Here is a 19,586-nt window from a genome sequence, read left to right on the forward strand (position 1 = left end):
ATATAGATAACAAATTGATTCAAAGGTAATACAAAATGCAGTGAAACACTAGCAAAAGGCAACCAGCATCAAAGAAAGGAAAATAAAAAATTAATAATTAAAAAGAACCAGGCAGATGCAGGAGCTATACACATTAAAATTCCTGAGTAAATAAAAGTGTCTTAACCTGATGCTAAAGGATGGCTAAGCCAGCACTAGGCATATCTCTTTAGGGAGGGCATTCCAAAGCCGGGGTCCTACCTGCCCCATTGATCTTTCAAGAGGCAATCTTTGAATTTACATGCTTCCAGTCAAAGACTAATCTGTATAAGGCTAGCAAGCTGATAGGATATAAAATATTTTCAAAGCAGTGTGACAAATTTGTTGTGAAATCTATTGGTTCCCTCTTATAGGAATGAGAAATTATTATAATCTGGACTAATCAAGGGTTGGTTCTGATTATACAGTTGATTTGCACCAATAAAACTTCTCAAACAAATGGTCTTCTCACCTGAAACTGAAGGTTGTGTGGCCCCATAAAAGAAAATAAATGACAAAGTTTTTTTTAAACTTTTGCTTCAGACTTTGAATACAAACATTGATTAGCCCACAATAAAGTTTGTCATGCCTAAATAAATTTCCCATTTGTTTCAGTAGTGTAAAGCATGACTGATTTTCTTTCGATTGCAGCCTTATCTATCTGGATTCCCAGCAGAATAATTTACACTTATTTATTATTTTGATTTTCTGAAAATGAAGCATGGATTTTTTAAAACACCCACACAACCTACTTATGTGATCCAAAAGAATTTCAGTAGCATGAAAAGATGCTATTGGCCCAAGGGAACATGTCATTTGCTTTTATAATCCTAATGTTTTGTGAAAACATTGTGGGTTTAACACCAATAATTAGACAATATTTCAGGATGCAGTTGAAGAAGCCACCCATTAATTTCAATGGAACATACTCTAGGTTTGCCATATGTCTGGAATATCCTAGACATACATGGAATACTGTATCTGAAAGCAGTGTCCTGGGAGAAATCGGTTAAATGTCTGGGAAAATTCGGCCATAAAGCAACTGATGTCAGCAGCGTCATTTTTGCGCCGATTTTCCTTTAAAAAAAAAAAAAAAAAAAAGCTTAAAAATGCCCAATTTCTTTGTGATTTTGCAAAAAACAACAACCCTCAACAACTTTTCTGTCCTGATTTTTTAAATATGGCAACCCTGTCTTGGCAAGTCCCACAGATGTGAATGGAGGCTGTGCAGCAGTAGTGCTAGCGGATTGCAACCATTATTACTTTCCATTGTCCTGAACCTTTGAAACAAATGTTAAATGGATGCACATGTCTATAAATAGTATCTGATAGAAGGCATTCTTTTTTCCATGGCTTGGAGATCAGTACGAACAACATCCTCTCTCAGTAGGATTGATGGATTTGAAAAGTTCTGAGGGTGTCAGACTCTTCTCCATAGTGCTATAATAAGCTCCACAAAGTACATTCCTGATGTCCGTATATACGACGAGAAGACTGTAGCTGCCTGGTTGTTGAGCTTTGTTCAAACGAGTAATATAATATTGAACGGTGATCTTCAAGCAAGCCTGGCAGTTGGCTAGCATACATGTTCTATGAGACAATCTTGGAACAGGACAAAAATAAATGCCATTGTTTCTATTGTGGGCTGCACTCTCCAGACTTGCCATTTCAGGATATGCATGGTATGAGATCTGTCAACAGTTGCTGGTTACACATGATGACGTCCTTAGGATTACAGTGGACGTGACGCCTAATTATAACTCCATCTCATAGGGTCTCATGGTCTGAAATAATTCAGACCCAGTGCTGGGGAATTCTCGGTTTCAAAGTTTTCTATTAATGTGGTGTGCACATGTAGGGCACTGCATAGAGTGTCAGGGGAATAGGTGGGAAACAGAAAGAAACTAAAGTTAAGAAAGATGGCAGATTTAATAAAACTGTCCCTGTATATGAAAGTCATTGTTTAATGTATAAAACAAGTTAATGAAAATCAGATCAATTAAAGTTAGATTCAGCCACTCTTTAATACAGTGATTTATTTTAATTCATTAATAGGGTTGATTCACACCACCACCTTATCATGTGTCAGAATATGTTTACTGGGAACTGCAAGTGCAAATCAACACAGCTCCAAATGTGCATTCAGCTGCATTGTGTCTATATGTGAGTGGATTGAACTTTTGTTTACACAACAGGCCTACTCCGCCTCCTCCCTGCAGCTTCCAACCACCTGCAGAATCTGGTCCAGAGTAGATTTGGTGAGCAGAAGAGGCTGTCAGGGGAAGGAGAGGAAGGGGAAGTTCTAGTGTGCAAGCAGAAGTCTGCCCAAAGGGTGTATTTGCAACTGAGCGGTAGTTTTTATCCTCTTTTTAAAGCAGTTCTCTTTTCAAGCAGGCACACTTGCCCTGGTACATCCACCAGTAAGGGTTTAGGCCGGGTCCCCTTGGTTGCAAGATCACTATCCCTTCTGCAAAGCTTCTGTCAGCAGCAGCTGCCTGAATCTGATCCTTTTCCAGGGAATTCCAGTTGTGCTTGCAGTGCTATGGCTTCTGAGCATTGGGAATGTATAGAATAGTCTATTAATAGTTTACAAACACACTGAGAATTTACGTGTTTGGACCACTTTTTTGCCTAAATGGAGCCACAGACTGCTTTCTAGCGCAGGGGTCCCATACTTTTTTAGGCCTTCAAACACATTCGGAAATCTAAAAAAGTGGTGTGGGCATCTCAAAATACAGTGGTACCTTGGGTTACAAACGGTTCGGGTTACAAATGCTTCAGGTTACAGACTCCGCTAACCCGGAAGTAGTACCTCGAGTTAAGAATATATCCTATGATAATGCATTTTGGTTGCCCGATTGGAGAGATGTGTATGCCTTTGGACAGCTCTGACATTTGTATGACTGCATCGTATCTTACTCTAGAACGTAAGAGCTGTACCTTTTGTTCTGGCATGCATGCGGCCCCTAAAAGGTTTCTCACAAGGGAATGTGGCCCTTAGACTGAAAAAAGAAAAGAAAAGAAACTTAAAACTGTTGTGGTATATCCTGATATCCTAGAAAGGCTTTGGCTTTTCCTGTATCTTCTGTTGGTAGCACACTTTTAAAGATGTGCTCAGGTGTGTTTAGCTTGAATGGCGGGGGGGGGGGGGGAGGATCTTTGTGAGACTAAGTGCAAAAATTGAGATTTCCTTGTATTTGCTTGCAGCATGGTTGCTACATGGACTTCCAAGTTCCACCTGGTGTTTCACTTCCATCTGATACCCTGCTCTGCTTCTATGTGTTGAGCAGTGAGGGAGGGGCATTTGTTCTGTCTAATTAATGCAATACCTTTTCAAATCCTAAAGGATTAAAAATGTACAGGGCACAGTGCTAGATGTTGGCCACAGCTTGATCGCTAAGACCTGAGCATATTTTGAATAGTTGTGCAATGACTATTAATAGAATAGATTAGTCAGAGACAGCAGCTCATGCTCCCAGTCCCAGCACATGGAAACAGAATAAAGGGATAGCTCAGTTGGTAGAGCATGAAGGTCTTAATCTCAAGGTTGTGGGTTTGAGCCCCACGTTGGACAAAAGATTCCTGCATCGCAGGGGGTTGAACTAAATAACTCTTCTGGTCCCTTCCAACTCTACAACTATATGATTCTATGAAAGGCTCAAGAAAGAGGACTACATAGCACAAAAGGCAATGGAATTTCCTCAGTTCTGCACATTTGGCTTGTTGGGCCTTTTAGGTATTTCATTTCCCATGTTTCCAGAATTTGTTTAAAAGCCTTATGAAAACTCCTCAGCATTTTAGTGTGTCCCTCCCCTAATTACACATCCCTGCCAGACAATTTCTCCAAACGTAATACATTTGTGTATGTCATTTTTGCTAATACATGCACAATATTTGGGGTCTGTCCTGCTTTTAATAGCAGCACTGATTCTTATGGCACTAGGTGACTGAAATTGTCACTTAATAGCCTACTCTTTTCAAACTCCTATCACAGAATCGGCTTGCACTGCATTGCCCCTCCCACTCTCCCTCCTGGTAAGCAATAGTGACCCACTAGCATAGCGGCTCTGCCCCACCAGGCAAACTACTTCTGTTCCACCATGTCGTGGTTTTTGAGGTCTCTCAGTGGAAGGAGACCCTCAGTGGAAGGAGGCCTGTTATAAGCAAATCTCCACATCATCGGGCATCTGTTGGCCCACTTTAAAGCCACTTCACATACCACAAGTTTAGGCTGCAATTCTATACATGCTTTTTTTGCGGTAAGCCCCAATGAAACCTATGGGACTAAATTCCAACTAGACATTTATAGGATTGTTGTGCCACTATTGTGTACACCACATGTAATCTATAGGATGTACCGTAACAGGTGAGGCAAATAATGTGTGTTGATTTCATATGTGTGCTATGAGGGCAATACAAGGTATCCAGTGGAGACACACAGCATAATGTGTGGCGTGATGCTTATTATGTACATAAGAATGGTAAAATACCATAAATGGCCTTGCTATTGATAGATATTGAGGGGGACGCGGGTGGCGCTGTGGGCAAAACCTCAGCGCCTAGGACTTGCCGATCGTATGGTCAGCGGTTCGAATCCCCGCGGCGGGGTGAGCTCCCGTCGTTCGGTCCCAGCTCCTGCCTACCTAGCAGTTCGAAAGCACTCTTAAGTGCAAGTAGATAAATAGGTACCGCTTTATAGCGGGAAGGTAAACGGCGTCTCCGTGTGCTGCGCTGGTGCAGGCTCACCAGAGCAGCTTCATCACGCTGGCCACGTGACCCGGAAGTGTCTCCAGACAGCGCTGGCCCCCAGCCTCTTAAGCGAGATGGGCGCGCAACCCTAGAGTCGGACACGACTGGCCCGTACGGGCAGGGGTACCTTTACCTTTATTGATAAATACACAAGACATATCTTTCATGCATTTGTCAACAGCAAAGCTAAACATTTAGGAATGTTTGCATCTTCACTTAAGCTGTAGCATTGCTTTGAAACTAAGTTTCCTAAAAAAAATTATCGAAGGCTCTAACATTTCCTGTTAATAGCTATTTACCATCTTTTCCTAACACTCTTAATCTGTGATTGCAGACATTTACAGCATGGTGCAATTCCCACCTACGGAAAGCAGGCACGCAGATCGAGAACATTGAAGAGGATTTCAGGAATGGCCTTAAACTGATGTTGCTCTTGGAAGTCATTTCAGGTTAGTTTTAGAAGGCAGCAAATGATATGTATCTTGTCAAAATGTATTTCGCCATCGCTTTAGAGGCAGGTGAATCTATTCCTTTTAGTTTCTCATGTTTTCCAGTATTAAATTCAGTTCTTCACATTTCCACATCAGTTTATGGCATGTGCATGTGTGTTTTTAAAAGTTGTCATGAAAATGCCTAAGACACACATTTTAGCAAAGTGTCAGGGACTGGGCAGATGAGGAACATTGGTGGAGACTTCCACCCCAAGAGACTTCCAGGCAGGAGGAAGATGATGATAGTATGGACCCAGGTTCTTGGTGGTGGCGAACAGGACACACTCTAGAAGAAGAAGCAAAGAGCTGGGAAAAATGGAGGGTGAAGAGCAGGAGAAAGCTAGCAGATGCTTTAGACCTGAACAGAGACAGGATTCAGAAATGAGAGAAACAGCACAGCAGCCAGTGGGCACTATGTCACTTGAAAGCCTGGTAGAACCTCCTCCTTTTCTAAGGATCAGGCGATTCCTTTGCATCTTAGAGCAGAAGGCTGAACAGAGACAGAAAGATTCCATTGCCTGCCACTGTAGGCAGTAAGGAGGGGTTTGGAAGCTAGGAAGTACCGCAAGGGGGTGGGTGGAGTGGACACTCTGAGCAACATCTTGAGAATGAGGGGAGCATAATTCATGCTCTCGCTGTGTATTCTGTTGATTTAAATTAAATAACTGGAAGAAGCTCTCTACGTCTCTGATTTCACTAGGCAGCTAGCCTGTGAACTGTGACACAAAGCAACTTTCCCTAATGTCACACATTTTTATGTTATTTTCACCAATATATGTGTGTTGTGCATGCTATACCTTAGTATTTGCATTTTTGTACATGTTACTTGGCTGGAGAAGAATACATTTTTTAAAGGGTCTGTCTGATACTATACTGATACTATGAACTGAAAGAGTAATTTAAACTAAAGATGCTCTTGAGTATTAGTTTTGTTCCTTTTTTTAACTTTGTTTTGTTTATTTGCATATGTCTATTGTGTGTGTAGAGAGATAGACAGGCAAAGAGTTGGCCCACTTTTTATTGAACCATTTCATGTAATGACAAAAATTACAAGTCAAAAAATGGCTTTAAAAGCTGCATACCTGGATTTTTTTAAAGGGGCAGGATAAATTAATGGAGAGTAAGGCTATCAAATGTTTCTACTCCTTTTGGGTATATCTTACCTATAGGACAGAGGCAATATACCTGTGAATATCAGTTGCCAGTGAGCCTTGGCTTGTGGGCTTCAAATAGCCATCTGGTTGGCTACCATGGGAAAAGAATGCTGAACTTGATGGGGCTTGGGCATGATCCAGCATAGCTCTGTTCTTATGCCTTGGAATGGTGTAGCCAGGATGGGCTTGATGCCCTTCTGGATCCTTAGAGCACAATGATAGGATGAGCTGTGAATTAGGACTTCAGTGCTTTATTATTAATAGTAAAACGCTCCCAAGTGCTAACAAAAAATAAGCTGAAAAGGGAGTACACAGTTTATTTGACATATTTTGGACAGATAAAACAATTTTGCATGGGGATTTTTGCTCCTACACAAAAAAATCTCCAAAGTGAGTCGCTTTTATACTTGCCTTTAGGGAGGGGAGAATGGGCTCTGGAGATAAGACAGACCTGTAATGCGGGTTGGTGTATGGTTTTAGATAGTTTACAGCGACAGCATGCTCCCTTCACCAGTCTAGTCGCTAGCCTGTGCCTGGAGCCACATGTCAATGTCAATAAATATATCTGATTTGCTTCCCTGCAGGAGAAAGACTTCCAAAGCCAGACAGAGGAAAGATGCGTTTCCATAAAATTGCAAATGTCAACAAAGCCCTGGATTTTATAGCTAGCAAAGGTGTCAAACTTGTCTCGATTGGTGCAGAAGGTATGTAGAAGATAGCAACAACAAGGCTTGGCTTTCAGCCATGATGTATTACAGTTCTGAGAGCTGGTTTGATTCAGTATATGGCAAAGGGCATTTTGGAACATTCATTTCTGTCTTCTCTCAAACTGTCACCACTCCATGTCAGACTGACTATTTTACACCTTATCAGCCAAGGTTGTGAATTTAATACGTTTCACCTAAAAGAAAACTCACAGCATAGCCTCTACACTAGTTATAATTTCCTCTCTGTGATCAATTGCATAAAACTAGATGTTGGAAAGAAAAAGGTAGGAAAACACAGAGTTTGGGCGATCATGTAACAACAAGGATTTTACCTGTGAGGCATTTTGTGAACTGGGCCATCAGCTCACGGTTCAGTTGTGCGCTTATTAATGTTTCATACATAGGCAAAGAGCTCTGGTTTAAACAACAGGCAGCTGCACAGAACACTCTGTGAATAAATTTGGGATTGGTTGTAGTATTTTTAAACAAGCCTGGAATCATGTTTAATTCAGGTCTTGGAGTTTGGTCATTTAGGGAACATGAATCAGTTCAACAATTTTAATAAAAATTGGGAAACAAACCTAAAGGGGAGATTGTCTGCTGTGGATGGGAAAGAGCAATGAAGGTGGAAATAAAGTTTTATATGGAACCGCCATATAAACTCCACTAGGAAATCAGGACCAATACTGTGTGTGCACGCGCATGTGTGCATTTGTGTGTTCCAAATTTGTTTCTTTTATCAACAACATCTTTGGATGTTCAGTTCATATTCATGTTCATTTCATTCAATACAGTTATGATTAGTTTCTATACCTTAGGTATAACTATTTGCAGAATTCTGTGAAAGTTGTGAGACAACAGCATTAATAAAAATGAATTATGGGCATTTCAAGGAGTGAACAAGACTATGGAACCAACAGAAGCAATTCTCTGCTTCTGTGTCCTTTAATAACATGTTAGGTGAGACTGGTTTAAGACATCTTCAGAAGGAACAACTTGGAAGCAATCGCTGAGAAATAAACACGTACTGTATGAATAAAATCACAAAACTTAAATCATAGCAGGCATGTACTCTTTGATCACAGCATATTGCTTAAAATTTCAATTCTGTTTCACACCAGAAATTGTAGATGGCAATGTGAAAATGACCCTGGGCATGATCTGGACAATCATCCTTCGTTTTGCAATTCAAGATATTTCAGTAGAAGGTAAGACTATGCTCCACGGTATTGCCCTATGGCAAGGGGAAGCTCTCATCAGAAAGAGACAGAGGATTTTTTTTTTTTAAATGTGAACTTAAATGGCAACTGTTTATTGATGGGGAGGGTAAGGAACTAACTACTCTGAAGCCTCAGATCTGTGTTCTCTTTATATTCAGTATCACCACCCATTCAAAAACATTAAGAAGACTTGTGTGATACAACCCTCCTGGAACAGTTTCACTTCAGAATGAAGACAGGGGATTTCATGATGAAATACCTCCTCAATACATACATTTTCTCCATAAAGAAAGTTAGAACATCAAGGTTTAAAGCTAGAGCATCTACACTAAAACCCTTCTTCCTGGTATGCTACCATTTAATGGAACATTCTAGTCTTTACATGATGGAGGATTCAGTCATGCAGTCTCCACCTACACTCTGAAGTAGTACAGTCCAAGGAGAGATGTATCATGTGATTCTTCAGAAGATATATAGAACATCATATGGTGATTTGGTGTGACTGATTCTATTAATACCTTGATGTTCTGCATTAACTTGTCATGCTAATATCCTACTACCCTGGGGAGATGCATTTCCTTGTAGGGAAACTTTTTGGGGCCATGTTCCAGTGAAAGGGGGGGGGTCAAAGATAACGTTTATTTTATTTATTTATTTTTCAAAAAATTACACCATTCAGCCGTATGAAGCACTTCTAAGTGGTTTAGAAAAAACAACATTTAAAATATTGATAAAAACGTATTTAAAAATTCCAAATATGGTTATAATCAACAGTAGATTAAAAATAAATAAAACACATATAACTTTTGTATGTTTGGCAGAACAATGAATGTGGCTCATACCTTTCTACAGCTGACTACATTCCAGCTGTACAAAAAGTAGAGGTTTCTATACCTACATACATTTTTATGTTGTAAACTGCCCTGAGATCGATGAATGAAGGGCAGTATAAAAATAAATGAGATATAGATAGATAGATAGATAGATAGATAGATAGATAGATGATAGATAGATAGATAGATAGATAGATAGATAGATAGATAGATAGATATAGATAGATATAGATAGATAGATAGATAGATAGATAGATAGATAGATAAAATCTCCATTCAGACAAACTAGAAGCGTTAACAGTTCTAAGGCACCTCTGAAACACAAGAATTTGCTATGTAGCTCAGCCAGTCAGATAGTTTGACAATGCCTGGAATGGGCTTTCTGTTTTCTAATGGATGACCAGCCATCTTGTAAGCATAATGAGTCATAGGAAGCATCAGGTGCACATGAAATGGAATGTTCAGAAGGGACACTGATAAAATCCTAAGAAACCTTTTGCATTTGGTTGAAATTTACATTCACTGAAACAGAAAAGCACTTGCTGATGGGCTGTCGAGCCTTGCCAGTATGTGTTTTGATCAAATTAAACAATTTAAAACTGTCAGTTGTTTGGAAAAAATAGGATATTTTGTACTATGTAAGCATTAGGTGTTGAAATCAGAAAGATATTTCTTAAACGATTTCTGTTGCAGACTCTATTATATTTTAAAGATTTATTTTTGCCTCTTAGCAACAAGTGTTATATATGTATATGTGTATATATATATATATATATATATATATGAACAACTTATAAAATATTTAAATGAAGAACTCGGGCAGCTGTAGATTCATTACCAACTATGCACTGTTTGCTTGAGCAAACAGATGTCCTTCATTATGCAGTACAATATGTAACAAATTAACTGTTTCCTCCACCTCATTTGTTGATTTAGAGAATAATTATTCTTGACAAATTTATTTTACCTTGATTGTACTGTAGCAATTAAACCATACAGTGGGAAAGAAATCTATCAAGCATTTCTGATTTATCCTCTCTGAATATGAATTATGCTTTTGCAGGTTTCCAAGAGAGAACATTGATCAGTCAATATTAGAAGGCACAAACCTAGAGGCTTGACGGTTTGGTGCTTAAAGTCACAGTTCCACTAAAATCTCATTCCCAAAGCAGCATAGAAGGGGGATGTCTGTGCATCCAGTATGTATTCAGCCTTAGAAACCTGTGTTGAGCTAATGAAGACAAATATACCGTAAATATTAGAAGAATAAATCATGGATACTTACATGATGAGGGAAGTCTCCCTGAATTTACGTGATCAGAATCTCTCAGTCATCCCCCCCAAGCATTACTTGTTCATAGAATTACACCACTATGTTTTGTAACAGAGATTCAGTTATATCAAACACAAAACAGTCAGGTGTTATTCTGTGTTCAAACAACTCATGCACGGGTGATCTAAGAGTGCAAGTCCATATCTGTGAATGTTCTGGCTCCACCCCACCCTGACCTTCCTGCATGGAATGGCAAGGTCAGAAGCAGACTTCTAAGCACAAGATTCCCAGTCTTGGAGAGGCTTCTAAACAGTTTCAACAAAACACACTTAAAAACCACCATAAAGTGATCTTGACCCGAAGCTGCATTACCTCCCTCATACATCTCCTTTCCAGAGACATCTGCCAAAGAAGGACTACTGCTGTGGTGCCAGAGGAAAACAGCACCGTACAGAAATGTGAACATTCAGAACTTCCATCTGAGGTAACAGCCATTTTGTGCCATCCATTTCAACGATGGAATGGAGAACATCCCTTGGTCCTTGCAGTTTGACGAAAGGGCTGGTTCTTAACTTGCAGGGGTGGCATGATTGTTATTTCTCTTCATGCTTCCCACGTTACTCTGGCCATTAAGACAGCAAGATCATTGTTGGGAGGGGCCAACTATGTGTTCACTCACATGCCAGCACTCCATATTGTAATATAGGGCGGAGCCAAAGGGAACTGGCAGCCGCACTTCTCTTACAATGTAAGAATCAACCCCAAGGCTCTCTGCATATTTCTTTCTTATCATGGCCCCAGTCTGTATGAAATAAATATACAGTATGTGGATTCTTGTAAATTAATTAGCATTGCCAGCATGAACTTAATGGCAACGCTTCCATAAACACTGGAACTAAGATTCACTTCAGAGGCTCATTACAGTTGCAGAGGTACCATGGCATAAACAGGATAAAATGGGGGCATTTATGGAACGATTAATGAACATTTTCCCCCCTCCAGTGCTTGCTGTGTAACAGTACAATCCTATGTATGTTTACCCAGAAGCAAGTCCCAGTGTGTTCAGTGGGGTTTTCTCCCTGGTAAATGTCCATAGGATAGGCAACTTAGATTTTTTTGTTGTACTTTAATACAGTAGGTTATTTAATTAGGTTGAGTATGCAAGCTTTCAAACTTCACGGAACTCTTGAAGAGATAGAATGGAAATGCAGCAGAATTCTGGATATAGAGAGAGCAAATTAAGATTCAAGGGACTGAAAAATCTGCGTTGTTAGTAATAGACCATTAACAGAGCAGAAAACATATGCATTATGGATAACAAACTATTTACAAAGTGGATTTCAGGTGACTGAAAATATTTTCATTCTATCAAATATCCAGCATTTTTAGTTACGGTAGGTTTTTACAGACAGTTGTAATGAATAGATTTCAGTGTTGATTTTAAACACTGTATTGTGTTTCAAAAGCAATGAATGCTTGTATACACCATTCACTCCAATTGTTCAAGTTACCGGTACATACCAAGAAGAAGTGTCAGTATTCTGTTCTCTTATTGCTGGTTTAATCTTTTAGCATTGGTATAGTTTTCTGAGCCACCTTAAGAGTACCATATACATCTAAAAACAGACAAATTACAGGGTAAAAGCAACAGTCCATTCAGCCAAGTGTCTTACTACTACCAATTAGAGCTTCTTGCCAAAGTTAAACACACATCCATTCATCATTCGTAATGCATGCAATTTATCTAGGTTCCTTCCTACACAGAAGTGGCCACTGTTTAGGAAACTGGTCTTCTATAATATAAGGTTGTACTAAGTCATATTTAGAGTAGACCCATTAAAATCAATGGAGTGTATCTAAGTTCTACTCTACCCATTGAAATGAATGGACCTAAGTTAGTCATATCTATTAATTACAATGGGTCTGCGCTGAGTATAACTTAGTCTGATACATCCCAAAGTCCCAAAGTAGATGTGAAATGTCATTCAAAATATTTGGGCATTTTCACTATGTGCGAAAAGCAGAATAAACCCCATTTGATTACCAGATTCACAAATTCATGCTTTGATCTTCTCAATGTGCTTTTGAGCACTAAATGAGGTCTTGCAAAACAAAACACAGCAAGCGCTGGAATTGTAGCAAATTTGACGATGACATAATTACTGGGTACATTGTGTAGCTTCTGCATGTTTTCAGACCCTGAGCTGCTAGGATCAGTTGTCATTATTTCATTAACATCTTTTCATTTTATTTTTGGTTGCTTGTTGTGAAGCTGGAAAGACGGCCTTGCCCTCTGTGCGCTTATCCATAGACATCGACCTGATCTTATTGACTACTCCAAGCTATCTAAGGTCATCCATCTGGGGAAAGAGCATGGTGATTTGCAGTGATTTGGCTCACTTCCTGCATGCTAAGCATGTCTCCTTAATGGTAAACTGGGGTATGTTTAGTAATATGAAGTGGCTTTCCTTCCTGGCTCCTGCCCAACAAATATAGATAAGGCAGTACATGATCCTAAGTCAGGCTGTGTATACATCACCATTTACTCCAGCCCCAGAGTGCTCCCACTGCTGGTGTTGGAAGACGAATACACATTATGTCAGCCACAATCCATATGCATCCTGTAGATTTTAAAGAAATACTGCTGTTTTATCGTTTTCCCTCAAACTAACTTCCATCCATTTTGCAAATGCAAGTTGTAGTTAAGATGAGGTGTGTACAGTTCAGACAAGCATTGTGCATGCACAGACGACAACTTCTTTGAATAGTTTTTTGTGGGGAAGGGTTGCAGGCACGGGGAATAAAATCAGGTAATGTGCTTCAGGTGAAGACATCTCCTTTTCCCTCAGTTGTATACAGCAAGCGTGACTTGAAATGCAGGGAACCTTGCTGCGTTTCAAGCTGCTTACGTATATATAGTCTCATCACACCAGTGATTCCCAAATGTGCGCCATGATGTGAGCTGAAGTATGCCACAAAAATATACCACCATTTGGAGGCATCTGCCAATTTATACCGCTCTTTTCACAGGAAAGCCCACCCTCTTAAAGTCCCACTGATTTCAGTGGGGCTTTTATCACAGCTGAAAATTTGCTGGACTGTGTACGTGAAACATGTTTAAAGCTGCCTGAGAGCCCTTTGTAAGGAGCTGCAGTAATCAACAGGGCCGGCCCAGCCATTAGGCAGGGTGAGGCCACTGCCCTCTGCTGGCTTTGGAAAATTGGCGAGATCTTACCCAAAATCAGTACTGATGCCAGAGGTGGTAGTGCAGGCGTGGCAGTGAAAGGTATGGCAGTGTTGGTGGTGGTGGCATCAGCGGCAGGGTGGGGCAGCACTTCCCATTTTGCCTCCAGCAGTGAAATAGGACATACCACCTCTGATGATCAATAACAACACACATATATATATATATATATATATATATATATATATATATATATATATATATTTGCTTTCGTAGATTTTCACGGGTACAGGAATGCAGGTTTTGGTGTCCTCGGGTGTCTTCCCGTGTAAAAGTTGGGGTGTCTAGGCGACGTTTCGACGAGGTCTCACTCGTCATCTTCAGGCTGGTGCTTTCGGCTTCTTGTTACTGGAACAGAGCAGGATCTCAGTGTTGGTGTTGGCGTTCTGTGTGCCAACGATGGAAGCCATCGAGATAGAGAAACACCCTCACAACATGAACAAGCGTGACGACACATCCCGCTTGCCAGACATCTGGAAATTAGCCCTCCCCACAAAAACTGACACCAGATCCAGAGGCACACAGAACGCCAACACCAATCAACCACACCAGACCCAAACCCAGACCCTCTCCACAGATGAATTACAGACACCATCCAGTAGCCAATCCATGGTGGCACCTCCGGATGCTGCACCCCCCTGCAATCCCTACACAGATCTGGCTGACACAAGCCACAAAACCACAGCTCGCCCCTATACACGAAGCCAAGCCAGAGCACAACTAAGTACAGTACAGCCATCTTCTCAGGAAAACTCTTCACAAAGTTCAAGAGGTCAAGACACAAAGACTTTAACAACTAATCCACACCTAATGACCCACCTAAGTGGTACTCAGGATATCACTCAAGAAATCACTCAAGATATCTCTCAAGTAATTAAGGAACAAAAGAAGAAAAGGCACACTAGCCTGGGAACTTCCTCTCTGCCCAGAACATTGGAGGCTATACACCACACCCCCTCTACAGTATTTATAGGAACTCAAACACTGAGATCCTGCTCTGTTCCAGTAACAAGAAGCCGAAAGCACCAGCCTGAAGATGACGAGTGAGACCTCGTCGAAACGTCGCCTAGACACCCCAACTTTTACACGGGAAGACACCCGAGGACACCAAAACCTGCATATATATATATATATATATATTTAATCAATCTATATACCTCCCTTTATCCGAAGATCTCAGAGTGGTTAACATATTAACCATGCGTTGAACACTACAGATGCTTTCTTTCTGTTTTCCTCTTTTGTTTTTTCAATCTCTTGACAAACGTTTTGTTGTGGCCTTTTTGAGTGTGTTGTGTGGTTTTACTTCCTGCATGCCTTTCCTGGCTTTTGTGTTGCACCAGGAATAATAGCCTTGCCATTAAAATTCTTCAACACCGGTTGGCATGGCTGGTTTTCCTTACGACACTTTAACTGTGTATCTCTGCAGGAGATCTGCAGCTTTGAATATTCTATCAAAAGCAGTGACTGTGATAGATATGTCGGAAACACAGGCCTGATTCACACATTACACTGAACCATAGTTTGAAACTGTGGATGAATTTGAACAAGCTTGTGCTTGTGCACGCTGCTCAGAAGTTCCTTTGCTCCTTCTGCACCATGAATGAAACAAGCTAGAGTCTGTGTTGTTGTGCCACCTGAACCAAGGCTTGTGGTTTGTTTTTGCCAAACAAAGGAGTAACCAAAGTTTGTTCTTGGCTTACCTTATTTGTTTTAAACTATGGTCTAATGTGATGTGTGAATGGGTCATTGTGACTTTAACAAGCAAAGCTCTGAGTAACAATCCAATTCAAAACCCAGTTAAACTGAATATTGTGCAATTCTATACATGTTTATTCAGAAGTAAATCACATTGACTTCAATGGTATGAATGAATGAATATGAATATATATGTATATGTACACACACACACACACACACACACACACACTACCTTTTCATCAAAAGGGACCCTCAAAATGGTTTTGAACTGGTTTGGTTTGAAATCCACCAAACAGTAAACCATACGATCATTAAAGCAAAATGTGTGCATAGGATTGCAGCCATAGGATTTAAGTTGATTTAATCCCACTGAATTCAGTGGCACTAAATCAAATTTGAATCATCTAGGAATTGGACTATAATCAATGTGGTCAGTTTATTTTATATTCTGTACCTCCTGTGGCGATTTCTGTTGCTGTTCCATGAGGTCTGATTTAAATATGGTATGGTCATCACATGATGATTTTCCTGTGCCGTAGTAATAAGTTGAATATTTATGGTGAATATGCCTCCATGTGATGGCTTCTGGCATTTGTCTGACCATAAATCTGCTCACGTGGTAAGTAAATCTCATGGTGTCTTTATTATGTCAAATGATAACTGCATAATCATCATCAGTAATTTGAAATAGTTCCCTAGTAGTGCTAGAGTTTCAATCCTATGATGCACTTATTTTGGATTAAGTTCCATTGAACTATGTGTCACTTTCCTCTGAGTAAACCAAAAGTGGCAGGCTGTTGATATTTATGTAGGATTTGCTTTGAAATACAGTTGGAAGTTTGTGGCAACTTTAAAAAACTTATTTGCTACCTTTCAGTAAAACCCCCCCAAACAATCTCAAATATTCTGTCCTTTGGTTCTGATTGTATAATGCTTCATAGATTTATTCATGATTAATTATAATTTGTGGTCTTCTTTCATGCAGGATGACCCACTGCGGAATATAAATCTTGCCATGGAAGTTGCCGAAAAGCATTTGGATATCCCAAAGATGTTGGACGCAGAAGGTGGGAGCTACCATCCTTTTAAGAAGCAGTGGACTGAGTAACCTTTCAACATCTTTTGTTCCATAAATGAATTCAAAAAGATAGTTTTTCACATAGTTGTCTATGAAACAGTACTTCAGTTGTCGGGTCCTATATATACTGGCATATGCAAAATATATTTTGATTTAACTAATATCCGCATCACAGGCTATGAGTGGTTTGCCTCAGCACATAGTTTGGGAAGTCCTGAACCAGGCATTTGCGTGGCCAGGTGGAGTCCCCCCAACCCCAGTTGACTCCTAAGTGGAATAATGACTCAAGACAATGTGCTATGGGATTAAAATTGGCCACAACTTTATTAAGTTTCAGATGTAGGGAAACCTTGGCTCAGGCTTTGGGTGTTTATCCTTCCCAGTCCCCAGCCGGGGATCTGGGGGACATTAGGGTTGTCCAGAATGTGTGGGGATTGGGCTGGCTCTGGAGAACATATGCTCAAGCAAAGAGCCCGCCACCCGTTTCACTGCCATCACAGAGGAGAGCAATGGCAACCGCTCGGCATATGGCCAATGCCTCCCCTCAAGACCCCTTTAACGGGGAACCCTGGGATCAGCGCCGCAAGGGGGTCGTGGGTCACCGCTTCACGCCCCCCCCCCCATTTAGGGAAGATAGACTAAAGGATTCCACCCAAGGCCTGAAACCGCCAAAGTTGTGATGGTTTGCTACGGGAAAGGCAAAACCTGCCAATGCAGGAAAATTCCTTTCCGGCCCTTCAACAGCGACCATGACGTAGCAGCGCCCGTGTACCTGTGAAGAAGAGGTTAACCTGCAAAAGAAAGCTTAACTGAGGGAGGCCCGGGTGGGAGAAGCTCTGGAGCCAACTGACACTTCGCTGGTAAGATTCACCTTCTGTTGTGTGGGCAGGGCGGTCCCGGTCCCTCCCCTCCCCTCCCCAGGCAGGATTGGGTTATTGGCTGAGGTTGGTGGAGACCTTCAGGTATCCAGGCTGGGGAGGGCGAAGCCAGCCCGTACTACTGGGAGCTGCACTGGGATCTGGGGGGCTGCGCGTGACCACACAAAAGGTGACCCCCATTTGATGTGGGGAGCCGTCATTCTGAACTTTGTCCTTCAGTCTCCTCCGCTGTTGGCAACACAACAGCCTGACATGACTGACTACTGTATTGGATCCTGCTCTGAAGTCTCCTATTAGGCAGCTGGATCTGGGAGCCACCATTTTCATTTCCCACAATGCTCCCCCACTATAGGGAATTGTTCTGGGAAATCATGAGAAATTTAAATAGCAGCTCCAAGTTGCTTGATTTAAATAGCAGCTTCAAGCTGCCAGATCCAATTCAATAGTTTTTATGATTTATGCTTCCTCTTATTACTGTGTGTTTGCTGGTGCTCAGAAGGTAAAATTCTGAGCTTAATTTTTGCTCTTTGCATTACATGATATTTTGTAGCTTTCCTCCCAGTCTGATCTTATATGACTATTTTGGGAACATTTTAGAGGATTGAATTTGCTTCTGGAGAACATGCACCAATAGTTTTCAATGCGTCCTTAAAAATGCGACAGCATGTTCTGTTTAGTTTCATAGTATATAGTATAGATCTCCTATATATAACAAAACCTACATTTTAATTGCTATTTGTAGTTGTGTCAATACTGATAAACCTCCATGATGTGGTAATAAAACATAATAGCATTGACATTTGGATATGTATTCCAGGAAGATAATTTTATAATAAAAGAAAAAGAACAGTCCAAGTGCTACTAAGAGAGCACTTCAAATCTCATTTTTAAAAATTACACAACACTGTGAAGATATTAAGCACAGCCTTTTTCAGGGAAGACCTTTGTCAGATGGAAAGTTACACATATACATTTCGAGATGTGCTTCATTTGAACCTCATGCATGATGGTTCACTCATGCAAACATTACTCATTTAAGCCATCTTACTGTATAGGTAAATATAACTTGCCTTGAATCAGGGATTGCTCCAATGAGCAGTGATTATGTTTCCTTGCAAACATTATTCATAAAAGCAGTGGAATTGTTCCAAGTCCCCTCTGTGCCCCAGGATCTCAGTTTGAGTTTCAATATTTTGCCTTTCCAGCCGGCATGTATTAACATAGCAGATGATTAATTTCAGCTTGTTGAAGCCTGGCAGACCAGCACCTGCCTTGCGTACAGAAAGCAAAGCAGGATGGCAGCAGTTTTCCACTCCTTGTGTTTGTTTTGTTTCTCCTTCCCTTGCAGATATTGTGAACACCCCCAAGCCTGATGAGAGAGCTATCATGACTTATGTTTCCTGCTTCTACCATGCTTTTGCTGGAGCAGAGCAGGTATTCATCATCTGTCCCCTTCGGACTGCAGTTCTGAATGTTGCTCTGTGTGTTTCAGGTTTCCATTGGGTTTATCATTTGCCTTGCAGTTTCTTTGTTCTTTAATTAACATGGACAAATATATGCTAAGTGAGCGTGCTCGGTCTGTGTGTTTTAATCAGAATCTGCTTTTGACCCTGTTGGCATTACAGGCACTGCAGTAATCTTTAGTTCCTATTGCGTAAATAAATATAACTGCACTGAGCATTCAATCCATTTTAGAAAGGCTTCATTTCCTCAACACAACACTTTATAATGAGAAGCAACATTATCTGACCTAAAATGATAGTTTTCAGGGAAGTGAACAAAATATTATTCCACCTGCTCTAATAGGGTCTTATGAAAGGGTCAGGCTCCATACAGATGTTTTGTATGGCAGTATTTTTCAAACTGTGGTCAAGCCTGCTCCATAAGAGCAGATGGGGCTCTGCCTCATCATCCTCCATTTCCTCTCTGACATCTCCCACCTGCCTGCCTTCTTTTTTACAATCAGTCCAGAGAATGACACTGGCTGTCAGCTTCTTCCTTCTCAGCCTTACCTGTGTATAGTGCTTTTTTTCTTTTAAAAAATGTTTAGGGGTACTGTCATTTTCCTACTCATGTTGAAATACTGCCCCTCAAAGAGGCCAAACTTAGATTCACAAAATGTTTAGGGGTCTGCGTACCCCCAGGAAAAAAGCACTGCCTGTGTACAACTCAGCAGGATGGAGACAAAAACTAGAATTCGTTGGCTCTGCCTATCATTGGCTCTAGCTGTATCTACTGCT

The 19,586-nt window shown here is 40.7% G+C and overlaps 1 protein-coding gene across 1 annotated transcript in view; it reads left to right on the forward strand.

Annotated features, from left to right (window-relative positions):
- Positions 1 to 19,586, forward strand: part of ACTN2 (actinin alpha 2) — a 52,250-nt gene that overhangs the window by 2,157 nt on the left and 30,507 nt on the right. Inside the window, exons 2-8 of the mRNA XM_081856355.1 lie at positions 5,102 to 5,216; positions 6,997 to 7,116; positions 8,241 to 8,327; positions 10,842 to 10,929; positions 12,718 to 12,796; positions 16,376 to 16,457; positions 18,695 to 18,780. Of these exons, the coding sequence (XP_081712481.1) occupies positions 5,102 to 5,216; positions 6,997 to 7,116; positions 8,241 to 8,327; positions 10,842 to 10,929; positions 12,718 to 12,796; positions 16,376 to 16,457; positions 18,695 to 18,780 (657 nt within the window). The remainder of the gene's footprint in view (positions 1 to 5,101; positions 5,217 to 6,996; positions 7,117 to 8,240; positions 8,328 to 10,841; positions 10,930 to 12,717; positions 12,797 to 16,375; positions 16,458 to 18,694; positions 18,781 to 19,586) is intronic.

Source organism: Podarcis erhardii (genome assembly GCF_964252035.2).
Source record: "Podarcis erhardii genome assembly, chromosome: 3".
Taxonomy (NCBI): Eukaryota; Metazoa; Chordata; class Lepidosauria; order Squamata; family Lacertidae; genus Podarcis; species Podarcis erhardii.